The sequence below is a fragment of the Meles meles genome, chromosome 1 (assembly GCF_922984935.1).
Source record: "Meles meles chromosome 1, mMelMel3.1 paternal haplotype, whole genome shotgun sequence".
NCBI classification, from domain to species: Eukaryota; Metazoa; Chordata; class Mammalia; order Carnivora; family Mustelidae; genus Meles; species Meles meles.
This window is the reverse complement of record NC_060066.1, coordinates 86323587-86342762: the sequence shown is the minus strand read 5'-3', so window position 1 is coordinate 86342762 and position 19176 is coordinate 86323587. Positions and strand designations below refer to the sequence as shown.

General features: G+C 37.9%; 1 protein-coding gene across 1 annotated transcript in view; it reads right to left on the bottom strand.

Moving 5' to 3' along the window:
- Positions 1-596: 596 nt before the first annotated feature.
- The window catches only part of CPA6 (carboxypeptidase A6), a 366147-nt gene continuing 347567 nt past the window's right edge, over positions 597-19176 (bottom strand). The window contains exons 9-11 of the mRNA XM_046016779.1: positions 11368-11570; positions 7112-7196; positions 597-1013 (exon numbers count right to left, since the gene is read on the bottom strand). Coding sequence (XP_045872735.1) covers positions 826-1013; positions 7112-7196; positions 11368-11570 — 476 coding nt within the window. The 3' untranslated portion in view covers positions 597-825. The remainder of the gene's footprint in view (positions 1014-7111; positions 7197-11367; positions 11571-19176) is intronic.

Below are 19176 nucleotides of genomic sequence, written 5' to 3'. Positions count from 1 at the left end.
CAGATTTTCCTACTTTTTTTGTTTGATGTTTTAAAGATGATTCAAAAAATTACATTTTGTCCAGAAGTTGTAATTATTTCCAACAGTTCAGACACCTATCTTGTCATATTTCTGGAAATGGAAGCCTGTATCACTTTTCTAAGTCCCAATTTCCTCATCTGAAAAAATGAGATTAATAGGAGTATCTACCTCATAGTATTTGAACAATACATGAGGTTATTAGTGTAAAGCTCTTAACGCTATGTTTGGGACCTCAATTAATGTTTACTTCTGTTTTTGTAACTGGTATTCTCAGAGTCTAAACATGAATGCTCTATCTTGATATATTTTTATAGATCTATGATGCACTAATGCCAGGTTATGAAAATGTAAAGAATCTAAGGTCTTGATAAGTTGTGTATTTATTAAGAAATATAGTTGTCTCTGTTTCAAAAGTTTCCACCGCAAATGAAAACAAAGGGATTGAACAACATTAGTAGCCTAAATCTTAATTAAGAAAAGGAGATTTATTGTAGTGAAATCCTTAATTTGTACATTTCTTGAGACAATAGAGCTTGAAAATACCCCCTCTTCCCCTTCATCAAATATGACTCAAAATGATATAAAATGGAGGATTTCTCTTACAGCAAACTAGGCTATGCTCAGATTCTGTTAACCAATTTTGTATTGCCACAGAAACTTGAATTGCATAAAGCCAGTCCTTTTAAAGTCCACAGATATGTTCTTTCTAAGAAGTTGCCCTTCTTTTTGAAAACAATTTCCCCCCACTGACAAGTAGCTCTTGCAAAGAACCAGCCATCTGGTGGTTGACCCGACCCTTGGGTCTCAGGGACATTTATTTAGGAGGTGCATTGTGATATTCTTCACAGCCAGCATGGTCTCTGTACAGGTTGGTTTGATGAGCACCTCTGGAAGTAAAAATCCAAAATGTCCAGTGTCACGAAGTTCAAAAGCAAATGTGTAGGGTATTCCGTTTTTGTAGGCCCAATCCATTGAGCTACCAGAGCTCACATCTAAAAGTTAAAAAAAAAAAAAAAAATAGAACCTCGCTGAAAAGTCTGCATAATTTTCAAAGTTCATCTATAGTACTTGCTTACTAGGCTATCTGAAATCCTTCTAATTAAACACTGTTTCAGCAAGAATGATTTAACAGTAGTTCCTTGGAGTCAAGCTAATGGAGCTTAAGAATCCGACCTGCCATCATCTTGGAGGATCTAGACTAGGTAGTAATGCTTTTCCAGTGTGATGACCTCAAAATTTCTCAGCCTCAATTCCAGTAATATTTATCTCCACCCTCGCTTCAGTCACCCATAAACAACCTAATCCCTGGCCCAATTTCTCTGTTTTCACTCTTTGAGAGGGAGCTGGAGAAAGTCTTTGCTGTAAAATCACACTAGTCACTGATGTCCTCTGTTCTCAATGCTGCTCCAGTCTCCTTTTTCTAGAACTTCACTTACCAAGTATTTCTCAGGCTCTTGTAGGCCTGTTCCTCACTGAACCATATTCCCCATGCCCATAAAAGGTAATCATCCCACAGCCTCCTCTACTGACATCACGGCCCTCCAGCTGTCCTCCTTTTAGCTCAGAGGGGGAGCCCTTGCGTGGTTTTTTGTTTGTTTGTTTTTTTCTATAAGGGTCATCTTTTGATTCCATTCATCATTGTCTCCCTTGGTAGTCAGAGGGTCCCTTCTTTGGGACATAGTTTCATTAATTACACCACCTTCTCTTGTATCTGCATTGACCAAAATATTCAAGCACCATTTTCATATGACATTTCCTTCTCATACTATATGCCATCCTTTTTTTTCTTTGTCCTTTGCTTTAGAACATAAAGAGAATCCATACATGTTGCCTCTATATCCTCAACCACTTTCAGTCTGGTTCTTGCCTCTGCCTGTTTACAAAAACTTTGTTCTTGAAGGTCACCAGAGATAGCAGGCCTAATCTCCTTTCTTGCTTTGCTTTCCCCCCGGCAGACCCCACTTTCAACCTCTCAACAACCTTTAGTGTAACTGGTAATTCATTGGAAGTTCTCTCTTTCTGGCTCCTGTGACCTCACATGCTCCAGCTTTTCAGCACAGGTTGAAAGTACAGGCACTAGAAGCAGATGAAGGGTTTGGGCTGTATCAGATCCCACCACTTATTGTGACTTGTCTGAGCCTCAATCTTCCCTTTAAAAAAAGGGATGATAATACCTACTGCAGAGTGTCATTGTGGAAATTAAACAAAATAATGTGATAGGATACATAAGCCCTTATTATTTTGCATCTTTACACCCCAAAGTGCCTTGTATGTAGTTTTTAGCGTAACAGGCTCTTAATAATTATAAATAAAACTTTTATGGAAGAATCTTTATAGGGACAACTGGGGGCTCAGTTGGTTAAACATCTGCCTTCGGCTCAGGGTCCTGGGATTGAGTCCCATGTCAGCTCCCTGCTAAGCAGGGAGTCTGCTTGTCCCTCTCCCTCTGTGCTCTCTCTCTCTTTCTGTCTCTTGCTCAAGTAAATAAAGAGAATCTTTAAAAAAATTAAAAAAGAAGAATCTTTACAAACTTTTTTCTTGAAATTAATATGATCCAGACTGACCTAACTCTGTTATTATTAAAAATTTTTCAGAGTATGTTCATCTGCTTGAATAATATCCTTTTTATCCTATTTTTGCCAGGACAAGTTAGAGATAAATTGTGTTAAGATGACAATTAAAACAATCTGCTGTTTCTCAGTCTCCCTTTGGTTTGGTTAAGGACAGAAGGTAGGCTGTGGCTTCATTGTCCCTCTGGGTTAGAGTACACTGGAATTACAAATAGTAGTCATAGAAGCCAAAGTCAGAGTCAGCGTGTGCCAACAGTTACATCATCGTGATATGACAGCCTCATTTCTATGGTAACAGGTTGTTCTTGGTAAATATAATACTACGACTGTGGTTTGATATCATGCTGAAAAGGTAAACTGTAAGATTATTTAAAAATTAATGTTTAAACCTAATATATATTATATTGGTAATAATTAAGAATATGATTTTAAGAAATACTTTCAGGATGACACTACTGAAAAACTTTTTTTTAAAAGTATGGTTTTGGTTTTTTTTTTAAGATTTTATTTATTTATTTTACAGAGAGAGAGAGAGAGAGAGAGAGCGCACAAATTGGGTAGGGGCAGAGGGAGAAGGAGAGGGAGAACGAGTCTTCCCCTGAACAGGGACCTGATGTGGGGCTCGATCCCAGGACTCTGGGGTTGTGACTTGACCTGATGTCAGACACTTAACTGATTGAGCCACCCAGGTGTCCCTGAAAAACAGTTCTAAAAAGGTCAACATGAGACCAATGATCATAGATTTGAAAAAAATTCCGATACTTAAGACATTCATTATTAGGATAAACTTATTTGATAAACAATGTTAATTGGCAAACCAAACTTTTCTGTGAAGGCTGAAGAAAGCGAGTGGTTAAGAGTATAATAATTGGTAGGTTAAAGAAATCAAGGAGAAATTTGGTACTTCACTGAAAGCAAAATTAGATGTCAGTAACTATACATATACATACAACCTATGTGTATGCATACATAGACATTCAGATATATATGATTTTTTAAAAAATTTTTATTTATTTATTTTTTCAGCGTAACAGTATTCATTGTTTTTGCACAACACCCAGTGCTCCATGCAATACGTGCCCTCCCTATAACCCACCACCTGGTTCCCCCATTTCCTTTTCATTCTTTTTTTTTCTTGATAGATTTTCCAACTCATATAGTTGAAAAATTTTAGAGTTTGAGAGGCCATGAGAGATGATGTAGTCCAATTCCTTACTTAACAGTTGTGGAAACTGAAGCCCAGGATTAATATCCTGGCCAGGATTATATCCTGATTAGTGCTAAAATCAGGGCTAGAATCCCCGTCTTCTGGTCTTTTGTTCAGTTCTTTCCATATACCCAGTTGCTCTTTATTTCAATGAAATATTAGCAAATCACATTCAGCAGTACATGAAGGGAATTATTCACCATGATCCAGTGGGATTTATTCCTGGACTGCAGGGTGGTTCAATATTTGCAAGTCAATCAACATGATACACCATATTAATAAAAAAAAGGATAAGAACTGTATGATCCTGTCAATAGATGCTGGAAAAGCATTTGACAAAATACAGCATCCTTTCCTGGATCCTTATTGGAAGTCTTAGCCTCAGCAATGAGACAACAAAAAGAAATAAAGACATCCAAATTGACAAGGAAGAAGTGAAAATCTACTCTATGCAGACAACATGATACTCTATGTAGAAAACCCTAAAGACTCCACTGAAAACTGCTAGAATTCATACATGAATTCAGCAAAGTTGCAGGATGTAAAATCAATGTGCAGAAATCTGTGGCATTTCTATATACCAATAACAAAGCAGCAGAAAAAGAAATCAAGAAATTGATCTCATTTGTAACTGCACCAAAACCAGTAAGATACCAAAGAATACGTAAAAAAGTAAAAGGTGTGTACTCTGGAAACTATAGAACACTTACGAAAGCAATTAAAGAGGACACAAAAAACGAAAAACATTTTCCATGCTCTTGGACTGAAGGAACAAACATTGTCAAAATATCTATACTATTCAAAGCAATCTACACATTTAATGCAATCTCTATCAAAATATCACCAGCACTTTTCACAGAGCTAGAATGAACCATCCTCAAATTTATATGGAACCACAGAAGACCCCAAATAGCCAAAGTAATTCTGAAAAAGAAAAACAAAACTGGAGGCATTACAATTCCAGATTTTGAGCTATATAACAAAGCTGTAGTCATCAAGACTGCATGGTACTATAACAAACGCAGACACATAGATCAATGGAATAGAATAGAGAACCCAGAAATGGACCCACAACTATATGGTCAACTAATCTTTGGATTTGTTTGCAGGAAAGAATGTCCAATGGAAAAAAATAGCCTCTTCACAAATGGTGTTGGGAAAACCACACAGCAGCACGCAGAACAAAGAAACTGGATCACTTTCTTACACCACACACAAAAACAAATTAAAAATGGATGAAAGACCTAAATGTGAGACCAGAAACCAACAGCATCCTAGAGGGGAACATAGAAACTTCTTTGACCTCAGCTTTAACAATTTTCTTACTAGACATGTCACCACAGGCAAGGAAAACAAAAGCAAAAATGAACTATTTGGACTTCATCAACATAAGAAATTTCTCCACAGTGAAGTACACAGTCAACAAAACTAAAAGTCAGTTTACAGAATGGGAGAATATATTTGCAAATTACCTATCTGATGAAGGGTTAGTATCCAAAACCTACAAAGAACTTACCAACTTAGCACCCCAAAAACAAATAACCCAGTTAAGAAACGGGCAGAAGATATGAATAGACATTTTTCCAAAGAAGATATCCAGATGGGTTACAGACACATGAAAAGATGCTCAACATCACTCATTGTCAGAGAAATACAAATCAGAGCCATGATAAGATACCACTTCACACCTGTTAGAATGGCTAAAGTTAACAACACAGGAAACAATACGTGTTGGTGAGGATGCAGAGAAAGGGGAGCCCTCTTGCACTGTTGGTGGGAATGCACACTGGTGCAGCCACTCTGGAGAACAGTATGGAGGTTCCTCAAAAAGTTAAAAATAGAAGTGTCCCATGATCCAGCAGTTATACAACCAAGTATTTACCAAAAAGATACAAAAATACATACTTGAAGGAATACATGCACCGTGATGTTTATAGCAGCATTATCAACAATAGCCAAACTATGGAGAGAACTCAACTGTCCATCAACTGTGAATGGATAAAGAAGTGGTACACACACACAAATGGAATATTAGCCATCAAAAAGAATGAAATCTTGACATTTGGAATGCTGTGGATGGAGTGTATTATGCTAAGTGAAATAAGTCAGTCAGTGAAAGACAAATACCACATGATCTCATTCATATGTGGAATTTAAGAAAGACAAGAGAAGAACATATGGGACAGGAGAAAAAGAAAAAAAGGTGAGAGGGAAAGAAGCCATAAGAGGCTTTTAACAGTAGAGAACAAACAGAGTTGATGGAGGGAGGTCGGTGGCAGATGGGCTAGATGGGTGATGGATATTATTAAGGAGGGCCCTTGTTGTGATGAGCACTGGGTGCTGTATATAAGTGATGAATCATTGAATTCTATTCCAGAAACCAATATTGTACTGTATGTTAACTACCTAAAATTCAAATAATAAATTTATTTGAAAAAGAAAAAAAATTTTAAATCACCTTTTAAGGGGAAATTCAGCTAAAGCCATTACATAAGAAATACAATTTCATAGCAAGAATGGTGGAGGAAAGGAATAAAAGGAAAGCTCTTTTAGGGCTGAGACATTACTTCATTATATTCTTAAGGCTCATTTCCACCCTTACAGAAGTTACAATTGTTTAAGGAGCCCATTTGGGTACTTTCTACTGTCATAAGATCTCATTTAAACTTTGTAGTCATTACTACATGCTTAGAATAGTCTCTGCTTAGAATTTATTTCAATTGGTACAGTGATTTATGCCAAGCAGTGTAAAACTAATCAAATATAAACTCCCTCCCTCTTCCTTGGCTAATTTGGTTGTCAAAAATTTCTCATTAAGGGGGAACACACTTCTGTTGGTTTTTTTTTTTTTGTTTTTTGTTTTTTTTTTCACATTGCAGTACCTTTCTTTTTTTTTTTTATTTTTTTTTCCCCTTTTTATTTATTTATTTTTTTCAGCGTAACAGTATTCATTCTTTTTGCACAACACCCAGTGCTCCATGCAAAACGTGCCCTCCCCATCACCCACCACCTGTTCCCCCAACCTCCCACCCCTGACCCTTCAAAACCCTCAGGTTGTTTTTCAGAGTCCATAGTCTCTTATGGTTCGCCTCCCCTCCCCAATGTCCATAGGAGAAGAATAAATGAAACAAGATGGGATTGGGAGGGAGACAAACCATAAATGACTCTTAATCTCACAAAACAAACTGGGGGTTGCTGGGGGGAGGTGGGATTGGGAGAGGGGGAGCGGGTTCTGTTGTTTTTTTAAAGGAAGTCATTTTACAGGATCTTGGTTCAAGAGACGATTCTAACACAAAATACACAGGAAACTTACACAACGTGCTGGAGGCAGGTCCATATCTATACTGTACCCCATATACTGACCGGAGTGCATTCACAGCTTTATAAGCTGCAGATTCCTGTGAGGGAAAAGGGAGAGCTGATATCACTTTACATCACTGCATTGAAACCCTTAGAAACACTGGCATGTTGTTTGAGCCTTATCAGTCTTCAATTTGGAGAGCAAGGTTGGGCACATTAGGTAATAGGTATATTTAATAATAATGGTAATAATATTCCTTGTCACGTGCTGCAGTTTATATTTTAGAACACATTATGTCCTTTGATTGATCCTTACACCAAGCCAGTGATCAGTAATATTTCCATTTTACAGACAAGAAAGGAAAGCCTCAGCAAGGTTCAATGGGCAGGCTGGGGTTGCATAACAAGGAGTGGTCGAGGTAAGTGCCCATATCTTCTGAGGCTGATTTAGTGTTCTGTCCTCTTCACTTTCATTCAGAGACACCTGTTTCTATGAATTACAAAATGCTTGACAGGGCAGAGCCCATGCCAGTCTTCTTCATAGCTATATATGCATTATTTAGCAATGTGCCTGTATAACAGAAGCTTAGTCGATATTTCTTGCATGAATGTTGAATAAGCACAGCTCTGTAACGGTATCAAGATAATCTTATTGATCCTTAAGTACATACTTCAGTGGCTATGTACAAGGTATTTAAAACACCTTGGATCAATTAGAAACCCTTTAGTTCAGGAAGTGTCTTCTCTTATGCTATTCATTTATCCCTGCGGGAATAGGAAGAACAATTGTGGAATGCTCCATGACTTCTCGAGTTACATACACCTCTGACAGAGTTCAGGTACTGCTAAGATGGAGAAATTCTGAGGCGGAACGCTACCTATCAATGCCCCAAATCAGGAAAAATGAACAACACAGTAAAAATACTAAAAGGCGAATGTTCTAACATAAACTAAAGTGATATTGACTACATTTCAAAACATTTTCAAATGGTGTAACAGCATTAGTTTCGATAAGGGGTTAGAGAAGTATTGTATGACCAGTGAGAGGAAAAGAAGTATGGTGAAACCGGTATACAGCTCTCCTGTTTCAATTTGCCTATAAATAATTTATTATACCGGTTGAAGTTCTCTGGGTAACATGGCGCTGTGTGTTGGACCCAGCTTCAGCTTGCTGTCCTCATTCACCTCAGGGATGCATAAGGCAGCATTTTCAGCAAATGCCACTCTTGGTGGATATTAAGGGACCAGCCTCCAGAACCTGGCAGACAATTTATTATTCATCTCACTGAGGATGACATTCTCCTCTCAGAAGCCAACAGAAAAGGAATCTAAACACCATAATAAGATATTTTTATGGAGAATGTTCTGAGATTTTAACATCTTCTCCAATGGTTTCAGCAATATTCCATGGCAAAGGCAGATATTTCTACATTTAGAAGATTACTGTGTTCTGCTGGTGAGGAGAATTTTGTTCCTCATTATTTCAGATGACTAAACTACCCCCAAAAATCTCTTAAGAAAAATAATACAACCACTTGGCTTATTTACACAAAATATATGCAGTTTTAGTATTTTGAGCTCATGACACTTCTGTCGCTCAAGTGCAGGTGGAGGCTGATAAGATGGTTGGATATGATCAGTCCACAAAAAGTGAAAACTTCATAAAATTCTCTAGGAATTATTTTCCAGGGTGGTGTAGCCGGACACCTATTTGAAAGAGTTTATGCAATTCCTCCTTTCTTTATAGCTTCCTCTTTTCAATTGTTCAAAAGGACCCAGGCCCCACTTACTGAACCTCAACTAAGCCAGGAATATATTTTTTATTCAAATAGTTCCATATTTAAAGCAAGTTAATGAATGACCTAAAAATGTTAGTGAAACACAGACTCCTATATTGATGGAATTTTTTTAACTTTTTTTTTTTTTAAGATTTTTTATTTATATATTTCACAGAGGGAGAGACAGCAAGAGAGGAAACACAAGCCGGGGCAGTGGGAGAGGGAGAAGCAGGCTTCTTGCTGAGCAGGGAGCCCGATGCGGGGCTCGATCCCAGGACCTGAGCCAAAGGCAGACACTTAATGATGGAGTCACCCAGCCGTCTCTGATGGAATGTTTTTGAACAACTTATTAGAATTGAAGGGTTTCTGGTTAACATTCAGAGACTACCTACTTTTTGAGAATTTTAATTGTGACATTAGCAACTTAGATTATATGTAACCTGGTAACAGGATTTCTCAACAGTGGTACTATTGACAGTCTGGACTGAATAATTCTTTGCTGCAGGAGGCTGTCTTGTACATTGTAGGATGTTTAGCAGCATCCTTGACCTCTATTCACTAGCTGCCAATAACATCCTCCAGCCTTGTGATAATCAAAATGTCTTCAACATCGTTCAGTGTCTCTGGGAAGCAAAGTCATCCTTGATTGTGAATCACTGGTCTACTCTTTATACCACATCCAAGACAAAGACAAAATCCGATCCAAGACAAAATGAAAATAAGCTTAACTCATGTAATAGTTTTAATATATTGCATCCTCCATTTAGTCTGTTGTGAGAATATAAATAGACACTGTGCCCAATTTAGAAAGGGCTGAATATAAACCTAGAGAAGGATTGTGTGATACAGGGTAGTTAAAAACAGGTTAACAGTCAGGTTAAAAACAACAACAACAACAACAACAACAACAACAACAACAACAAGCCTATTTGACTCACACAGTAGTTGACAAATTGCACTTTTTTTTTTTTAAAGATTTTATTCATTTATTTGACAGATGGAGATCACGAGTATGGGTGATCAGAGTTCTTTGGTAGGTAATCAGCTCACTTTAGGGTACAGGTTGAAACAGCGCCTCCTCCTACTTCCCCACCATCTTGTCTCTTCTGAAGATCACAAGTAAGCAGAGAAGCAGGCAGAGAGAGAGAGAGGAGGAAGCAGGCTCCCTCTGAGCAGAGAGCCCAATCTGGGGCTCAATCCCTGGGATCATGACCCTGGGATCATGACCTGAGCCGAAGGTAGAGGTTTTAACCCACTGAGCCACCCAGACACCCCACGAATTGCACTCTTAAATAGAACTACTACCTTTACAAAATTTCTCAAGAGAATTTGCTCAGAGTTTTTTCTTGGTTATGCCAAGAACAAAGTTCCTCTTTGGACAGAATAGAAGCCTTCCCTCAGGCCTTCCTCAGACCTCCTCATGTTCTCCATTCCTTCCAGGTCCTAGACATTTGGGTCAGGAATTCCTGCCACTCCAACCAACTGGTGAAGGATTTAGAGTTCAAGGTGTAGGAAGAAAGGGGATGCTTCTCTTTTATCAAAGCTTTTAATTCAAGAAGAATTATACATACAGAAGAATATATGCATTTTCAGTTCATAACTCAATGAATGATCACAAATTACACACACTCATGTAACCATCGTCCAGGCCAAAGGACAGAACATCAACAGCAAAACCCAAAAGCTTTCCTTCTTATACGTCCTCCCAGTCACTGTTCCCTTCCTCTCCCTCATTTCTAACACTGTATATTAGTTTGACCTGGTTTTGAATTTTACAGTCCTTCAGATGCTAGAGGCTCTGAATCAGACTCCCTTTACAAGGCATTTTGCCCTACAGTGGATAGCTTGTTGGGTTTCTGAGATGAGGAAGAAAGAAACTGCTTTTTCACTGCCAAGTAATCTTATGCCTGAAGGGCTGTTCATTCTCAGCACCAACTTGTCAGATACATGCCCAGAGACTTAGTACCATTAAGCAAATAGTGCTCATAAATTAAATCTTGCTTTTAATTAATGGGAGTCAGACCATAATTTATGAACAATTATTTACTCAATAAAATTAATTATAGTCCTGCATATGTGACCGAAGCTATAATACTAATCACATCCATCCTGACAACTTTCTGTGTAACCTGTGCTAAGAATGTAAATTGGTTTGAAATGACTGCATTTGAGAAGCAGCGTAGCGCAGCGGTTCAAAGTGACAAGGCCAGAGCTAGACTGGGGGCTGAAGCCTGGCCAGGGCACTTAGTAGCTGTGCGTTCTATGTCTAATTACTTTATTTCCCTATGTTTCAGTTTCCTCATCTGTTAAATGGGGACAATAATAGTTACCTATCTCACATGTTTATGGAAAATAAATGAGTTGATACATAAAAGATGCTTATTAGAATAAATACAATACGTGTTTGCTATTACCATTACTACTCAGACCCCTTTTAGCTTTAGAAAAGAAGCATAAAGCATGACATGCATGTACAAGTGCAAATACTTACCACACAGCTGAAGTTGGGGATTGTTGCATATTTGTAAGAATAGGGATAGAGCAACATCTGAGCATATGCGTGAAAGGAGAGGTAAGCTCTAATGTGCTTCCTGTGTTTTCGGAGGAAAGTGGCTACAGCTTTCACTTCTGGCTCAGATTCTGGGAAAGGTCCACAGTATGTATCATCACAAGGGTGCATAGAAGCTCCTTCATCTACAAGATAGAAGAGAAAAAGCGGTGATGGAATGGATAGGCAAGAAGCAAGAAACACGAATCAGCTTTCTTAAACTGATTTTTTCTTTAGTTTCTATAAGCATACGGTATTATTAAGCAATTCATCTCACTTCTCATTTACAGAAACCAATACTGAAAAATCCAAGGTGATTCAAACCACCATGCACAATAGGAGGGTGCCCTGAATAGGAACTAGGCACTGATTGTTGAAATGAACCTGCATAAACCACTTGGAAAACGATGGCTTTATCAGTGGGAGACCTAATTCTTTATTTTTAAATTTTTTTAATTTTTTTATTTGTTTTTTTTTTAAATTTTATTTTTTATTTATTTTTTTTGTTGTTGTTTATTTACAGCATAACAGTGTTCATTGTTTTGGCATCACACCCAGTGCCCCATGCAGTACGTGCCCTCCCTATTACCCACCACCTGGTTCCTCAACCTCCCACCCCCCCCGCCCTTTCAAAACCCTCTGGTTGTTTTTCAGAGTCCATAGTCTCTCATGGTTCATCTCCCCTTCCAGTTTCCCTCAACTCCCTCTCCTCTCCATCTCCCCATGTCCTCCATGTTATTTGTTTTGCTCCACAAATGAGACCATATGATACTTGACTCTCTCTGCTTGACTTATTTCGCTCAGCATAATCTCTTCCAGTCCCGTCCATGTTGCTACAAAAGTTGGGTATTCATCCTTTCTGATGGAGGCATAATACTCCATTGTGTATATGGACCACATCTTCCTTATCCATTCATCCGTTGAAGGGCATCTTGGTTCTTTCCACAGTTTGGCGACCGTGGCCATTGCTGCAATAAACATTGGGGTACAGATGGCTCTTCTTTTCACTACATCTGTATCTTTGGAGTAAATACCCAGCAGTGCAATTGCAGGGTCATAGGGAAGCTCTATTCTTAATTTCTTCAGGAATCTCCACACTGTTCTCCAAAGTGGCTGCACTAACTTGCATTCCCACCAACAGTGTAAGAGGGTTCCCCTTTCTCCACATCCTCTCCAACACACGTTGTTTCCTGTCTTGCTAATTTTGGCCATTCTAACTGGTGTCAGGTGGTATCTCAATGTGGTTTTAATTTGAATCTCCCTGATGGCTAGTGATGATGAACATTTTTTCATGTGTCTGATAGCCATTTGTATGTCTTCGTTGGAGAAGTGTCTGTTCATATCTTCTGCCCATTTTTTGATATGATTATCTGTTTTGTGTGTGTTGAGTTTGAGAAGTTCTTTATAGATGCTGGATATCAACCTTTTGTCTGTACTGTCATTTGCAAATATCTTCTCCCATTCCGTGGGTTGCCTTTTTGTTTTGTTGACTGTTTCCTTTGCTGTGCAGAAGCTTTTGATCTTGATGAAGTCCCAAAAGTTCATTTTTGCTTTTGTTTCCTTGGCCTTTGGAGACATATCTTGAAAGAAGTTGCTGTGGCTGATATCGAAGAGGTTACTGCCTATGTTCTCCTCTAGGATTCTGATAGATTCCTGTCTCACGTTGAGGTCTTTTATCCATTTCGAGTTTATCTTTGTGTACGGTGTAAGAGAATGGTCGAGTTTCATTCTTCTACATATCGCTGTCCAGTTTTCCCAGCACCATTTATTGAAGAGACTGTCTTTTTTCCATTGAATATTTTTTCCTGTTTTGTCGAAGATTATTTCACCATAGAGTTGAGGGTCCATATCTGGGCTCTCCACTCTGTTCCACTGGTCTATGTGTCTGTCTTTATGCCAGTACCATGCTGGGGAGACCTAATTCTATATGATCCCCCAGATCAGGTAAGGCTCCTATACCCCATGATGCCTCCATTTTTCCTCCATAACATTTACCACACCTGTAATTAGTGCCCAGTATTTACCTGCTTAACATTCAACCAATATTTACACTGTTCTAGGTGCCTGGTATACAAAGAAAGACAACACAGAAAAAACTCCCTGCTCTAGTATACATATTCAGTCTGGATTCTTTGTTAAACTCTAATGTTCTGTGAAAGCAGGGACTGTGCCTTTCTTGCTGGGCACCTGGCAACTAGAACAATAGTATGCCAAGTGTTCAACAAATATCTGTTAAAAAGTGAATGTCAGCTCAAAAGAAAAGGCTAGACATCTGCACAGGTGTCTGGTAAGATAAAAATACTGATACATCAAGACCATGAAGGCAAGACAGAAACAATTCCACAAAAGATGCCAAAATAATTTCTGTTTTTAGATAAGCAATATTCAAACTGGTTTTGTAAAACCCAAGAGGCTTCTCTTGTTATCTTGGGGGTCAGTAAGAATTCAGTTAAGAAATCCTCAAAACTAAATTTTAATAATTTTTGAATTAAAAACTTTATAACCTATAGGTCTATGAAGGGGAGGAAGGAAAATAACATTCACAATAGCAATCACAAAGTATTAAGGTTCCAAGACATTTTTCCATCAATAAATAATTACATTTTCTATAGTTATTTGCCATAGGCCATTATTAGCCCTCCCAACAGCCCTAGAAAACTGTCTCTTTCCATAAGCAAATGGAAAATGTTTGGTGATTCTGTGACATAGTCCAATTCCACCAATATGAAAAGATAACCAAGTCAAATCAGGCTAAAGCTTGAGGACATTAAATCTAGTTTGTGTTATAGGTGAGTTAAAATGTGGAATTTACAGCAATTGTGGTTTTCCTCCTTTGAGTCTAATTCTGGACATGACTTAGAAGTAAGTGGGATATGGATGGAACTCAGATAGCTGATATTCTGAAAGGAATAGGACAAATAAAGAGACATTTGAAGATCACAGATGTAAAGCACCAGAAAGGAGAGATCACAGACTGAACAACTAATTCCAGGAGGAGCAGAACTAATGAGCCAAAGAAAGAAGGATTTACAATAATCCTGATAAACATTCTCAAGGGCATACAGAAGGGCATTGAAAACATTAATCAGGGACAAGAAGTTATAAAAAAAGCACCAGTCAGATATGATAGAAATAAAAAACTTAATTCATGGGTTGAAAGAATACAGTTGATGAGTGAATTAATGAGATAGAATATGTTTTGAAACACTCCCAGAAGGCATCAAAAAGAGACAAACAACTGGAAAAATGAAAAAAAAAAAAAAGCAGTGTGACAAATAGAGTAAGTGTCAACATCTGATTAACATAAAGAAATAAAAGTTAAATATTTGAGAACTGCTAATTGAAAATTTTCCACAATTAAGGAAAGATTGAATGGACTTATTATGTACAAAATGAGATAAAGGGGAAATCTGTCAATGCTTTAACACTGTAAGGTGAAATTTAAGAAAAGGAAATAATTCCAGAGAGAAAGCAACAGGTCATCTATAAGGAACAAGGATTAGATTCACACCTTTTTTTTTTTTAAAGATTTTATTTATTTATTTGACAGAGATCACAAGTGTTGCAGAGAGGCAGGCAGAGAGAGAGGGGGAAGCAGGCTTCCTGCTGAGCAGAGAGCCTGATGTGGGGCTTGATCCCAGGACCCTGGAATCATGACTGAGCCGAAAGCAGAGGCTTCAACCCACTGAGCTACTCAGGCGCCCCTAGATTCACACCTTTTTATTAACAACACTAGAGTAGTATTTCCAAAGTGTATTTATATACATGTATGGGTACTTATTTACTATTCTTACATTTTATTTATAGGTTTAAAAATTATTTAAATTATATTGCAAATATAATATAAATTATATTAGTGTACAGCATATTGAATCGACCATTATATACATTATAGTATAGTATAGTATAGTTATCATTGATCCCCATACAAAATTATTACAATATTACCTACTGTTCTTGCTATGCTGTAAATTACACCTTGGTGACTTATTTATTTCATAACTGGAAGTTTGTATCTTTTAATTTCCTTCACCTATTTTGCCCATCCTCCACCAACACTTTCTATCTACAGTAAACGTAGGGCATATATCTTTTCGAATTAGCATTTCTATTTTCATTGGAAATATCTGGAAGTGGAAATGCTGGGTCATATGGTATTTCTACTTTTAGTTTTGGGGGAGCCTCCATACTCTTCTTCCATAGTGTCTATTACCTTAATTGTTCCAAGTGCGTTTGAAAAGAATGCATATTCTGCTGTATTTGGATGGAATGTTCTGTATGTATTTGTTAAATCCACATGGATTAATGTGTAACTCAAAGTGACTGTTTCTTATTTATTTTCTTTCAGCATGATCTACTGATTGATATAAGTGGGGTGTTAAACTCCCCTACTCTTATGCTATTTTGTCAATTTCTCCCTTTATGTCTCTTAACATTTGCTTTGTATATAATAAGGATGCTTGTATGTTGGGTGTATAGATATTTATAAGTGTTATATAATCTTGTTGGAGTGATCCCTTGATCGTTATGTAACGTCCGTCTTTGTCTTTCGTTACAGCCTTTGTGTTATTTTGTCTATTTTGTCTGATGTAAGTACTGCTACCCCAGACTTTTTTTCTGGCTTTCTTTTGCGTGGTACTTTTTCTACCTTCTAACTTTAAGTCTGCATGTATCTTGAGGTTTGAAGTGAGTCTCTTGTAGACAGCATATAGATGGGTCTTTTTTAAAAATTTTTAATCCATTCTGGTTTTTTAAATTTTTAATCCATTCAGTTACCTTATGCCCTTTGATTAGAGCATTTAGACCATTTACACTTAAAGTAATTACTGCTAGATATATATTTATTACCATTTTGTTAATTATTTTCTTGTTTTTGTAGTTCTCTCTTTCTTTCTTCTCTTCTACTCTTCCCTTGTGATTAGTCAGTTCCTTAGTCTTATGCTTGGATTTTTTTCTTTTTGTGTATCTATTACAGGTGTTTGGTTTTATGGTCACCATGAGGATCATATATAACATCCCAAGTATATAACAGTCTATATTAAGTTGGTGGTTTTGAGTTCGAACACATTCTAAAAGCACTACAGTTTTACTCCTACCTCTCTATGTTTTATGTATATGACATCATATTTTATATCTTCTATTTCTTGAATCCCTTAACTAATTTATTAGATATAATTGACTTTACTACTTTTGTCTTTTAACCTGCATATGGCTTTTAAGTGATTGATTTTCTACCTTTATATTGCTTTTACTGGTAAATTTTATCTTCTAATAGTTTTCCTACATCTAGTCATAGTCTTTTCTGCTGTAAGTCCTTTCACATAAGAAATGTTAAGGCCAGCTTAATGCTGATGAACTCCTTTAACTTTCATCCGGGAAACTATTGCTTCTTTAGTTCTGAATGATAACCTTGTTAGGTAGAGTATTCCTTGTTGTAGGTTCCTTTCCTTTGAGCTCTCTGAATATAACCTGCTGCTTTCTTCTGGCCTGCAAAGTTTCTGTCAAAAAATCAGGTGGTAGTCTTATAGGGTTTTCCTTGTAGATAAGTAGTTGGTTTTCTATTTTGGTTTTAAGATTCTAATTTTAATTTTTGACATTTTAGTTATGTGTCTTGGGTTAACCTGTTTGGGCCTTGTTTGGGGTTCTCTGTGTTTCCTGGACCTGGGTGTCTCTTTCCTTCCCCAGGTTAGGGAAGTTTTCAGATACTGTTTCTTTAAATGAATTTTCAGCCCCCTTTTCTCTCTCTTATCCTTCTGGGATTCCTATAATGCAAATGTAGCAATGCTGGATGTTGTCCTAGAGGTCCTTCAACCTATCCTCATTTTTAAAATTTCTTACTTTTTGCTGTTCAGCTTGAGTGCTTTCCATTACCCCATCTTCCAGACCACTGATACATTCTTTTGCTTCCTCTTATCTGCTGTTGATTCCCTCTAGCATATTTCTCAGTTCAGTTATTATATTCCTCAACTCTGGTTTTTATATTTTCTATCTCTTTATTGAAGTTCTCACTGAGTTAATCCACTCTTAAGCCTGGGGAACATCTTTATGATCATTATTTTGATCTCCTAATCAGGTAAATTGTTTATCTCCATTTCACTTGGTTCATTCTCTGAAGTTTTGTCTTGTTCTTTCATCTGGAGCATGTTCCACTGTTTCACTTTATTTGACATTCTGTGGTTGTTTGTATGAATTAGGCCAAACAGGCACCTCTCCCAGACTTGAAGTTGTAGTCTTGTGTGGGAACATCCCCTGTGTCACCTGTGTGTGCTTGGTGTTGTAGGCAGGATAGCTGGAGCAGGCTTGTTTTGGGGTGTCCTGGGTGCTCCACATATGTGGGTTTCCACATTGGTTGCCATGTGTGGCTGGTGGGGCCCAGAATGCTCTGGACCAGGGCTGCCCCAAGGGGATGGCTATAGCTTGGGTGGCAACAGGCCAGAGTAGCTTTGGTGGAATGGTTGGAACTGGGATGGGTGTGGCTATGGGAGCAACATTCGGGGGGATGGCTGGAGGTGGTGTGGACTAGGGCTTGATACAGTGGCAGGCTAGCCAGGGCACCAAGATCTTGCACCAATTTGTACCATCTAGGTGGAGAGGAAATGTAAACAGTGGTACTAGCCAGCACCTCTGACGTCAGAAAGGATTTAAGCAGTTCTGTTATGGTTTGGCCTAGAAAATGGGTTTCCTTCATTTATGTCTTGTTGCCCTTTAAACTGTTTTGTTGCTGTTCCAGTTGGGTGAATCCACAGGTGGGGCCTGTCAGTGATATCCCTCTCTGCTGTCCACAGCCTTGGGGCTAGGGTTCTTGCCATTATTATGTCTCTGTCTCTCCATTGTGGGGCAGATAATCTTTAGTCAGCCCTCAGTTTTTCTTCAGGTAAATTACTCCTTATGCAGGCAAAAATTCTGTTGATTGTATTTGCTAAGTCTCTCTCTGACCACTTCCACTGACAAAGTTCAGGCTCTTGTAATTATTCCCCTAAATTATGAGAACAGTTCCTTGCCTTCAGTCTGGCCTACCTTGAATTCAGCCTTCTCAATGTCCTTATAACATAAATAAGACTATCTTATTTATTCTAAAAACAGAAATCTGATTTGCTGCTTAAAATCCTTCAGTGGTGCCTTCCGGATAAACTTCCAAAATCGTACTTAAAGGCAAAGAGGTAGTGTGATCAAAAGGTTTGAGTTTGGTAGAGGTAGATACTATAGTTTATCTTGTGTGTTCTTCCTGTCTTAAAAAGTTGGTGATTTTTGCCCTATTGCTGTATAGATAGGCCTGTGGTTGGTATTTTGTCACTGACTAGATAATTTCATGTACTTTTCATGGCTTTGTATTGGTTTGAAAGTTGCACAGTTCTCTCCTTCCTTGGAATTCAGAGAGTCATGCTCTCTACCAAATGCTTATGGAGTAAGTTCCTTCCTGATTTGTTTCTGGTTGACCGACTTAAAATTTTTACCTTCTATCAGTCTGCCTTAAACCTTCTAGCTTTATTCCTACTCAGATATTGGTCGTTTTCTCAAGGTTTTATGCTCCCTTGCCTTTATGACTGTACATGTTGTTCTCTTCTTTTGAAGCTTTTCTTTACTTCACAGTCTGATTTTATTTGTCCTTCAGAGCTTAACACAGTTACCACCTCCTCTTGGCATCTTCTCCAATGTCCCTGAACTGGGTTAGGTGCCCATAACACCCTTCTTTATCTGCATTTGTCATCAAACTTAATATTGTGTGTTAAAATTTATGCTTACCCATTTCCC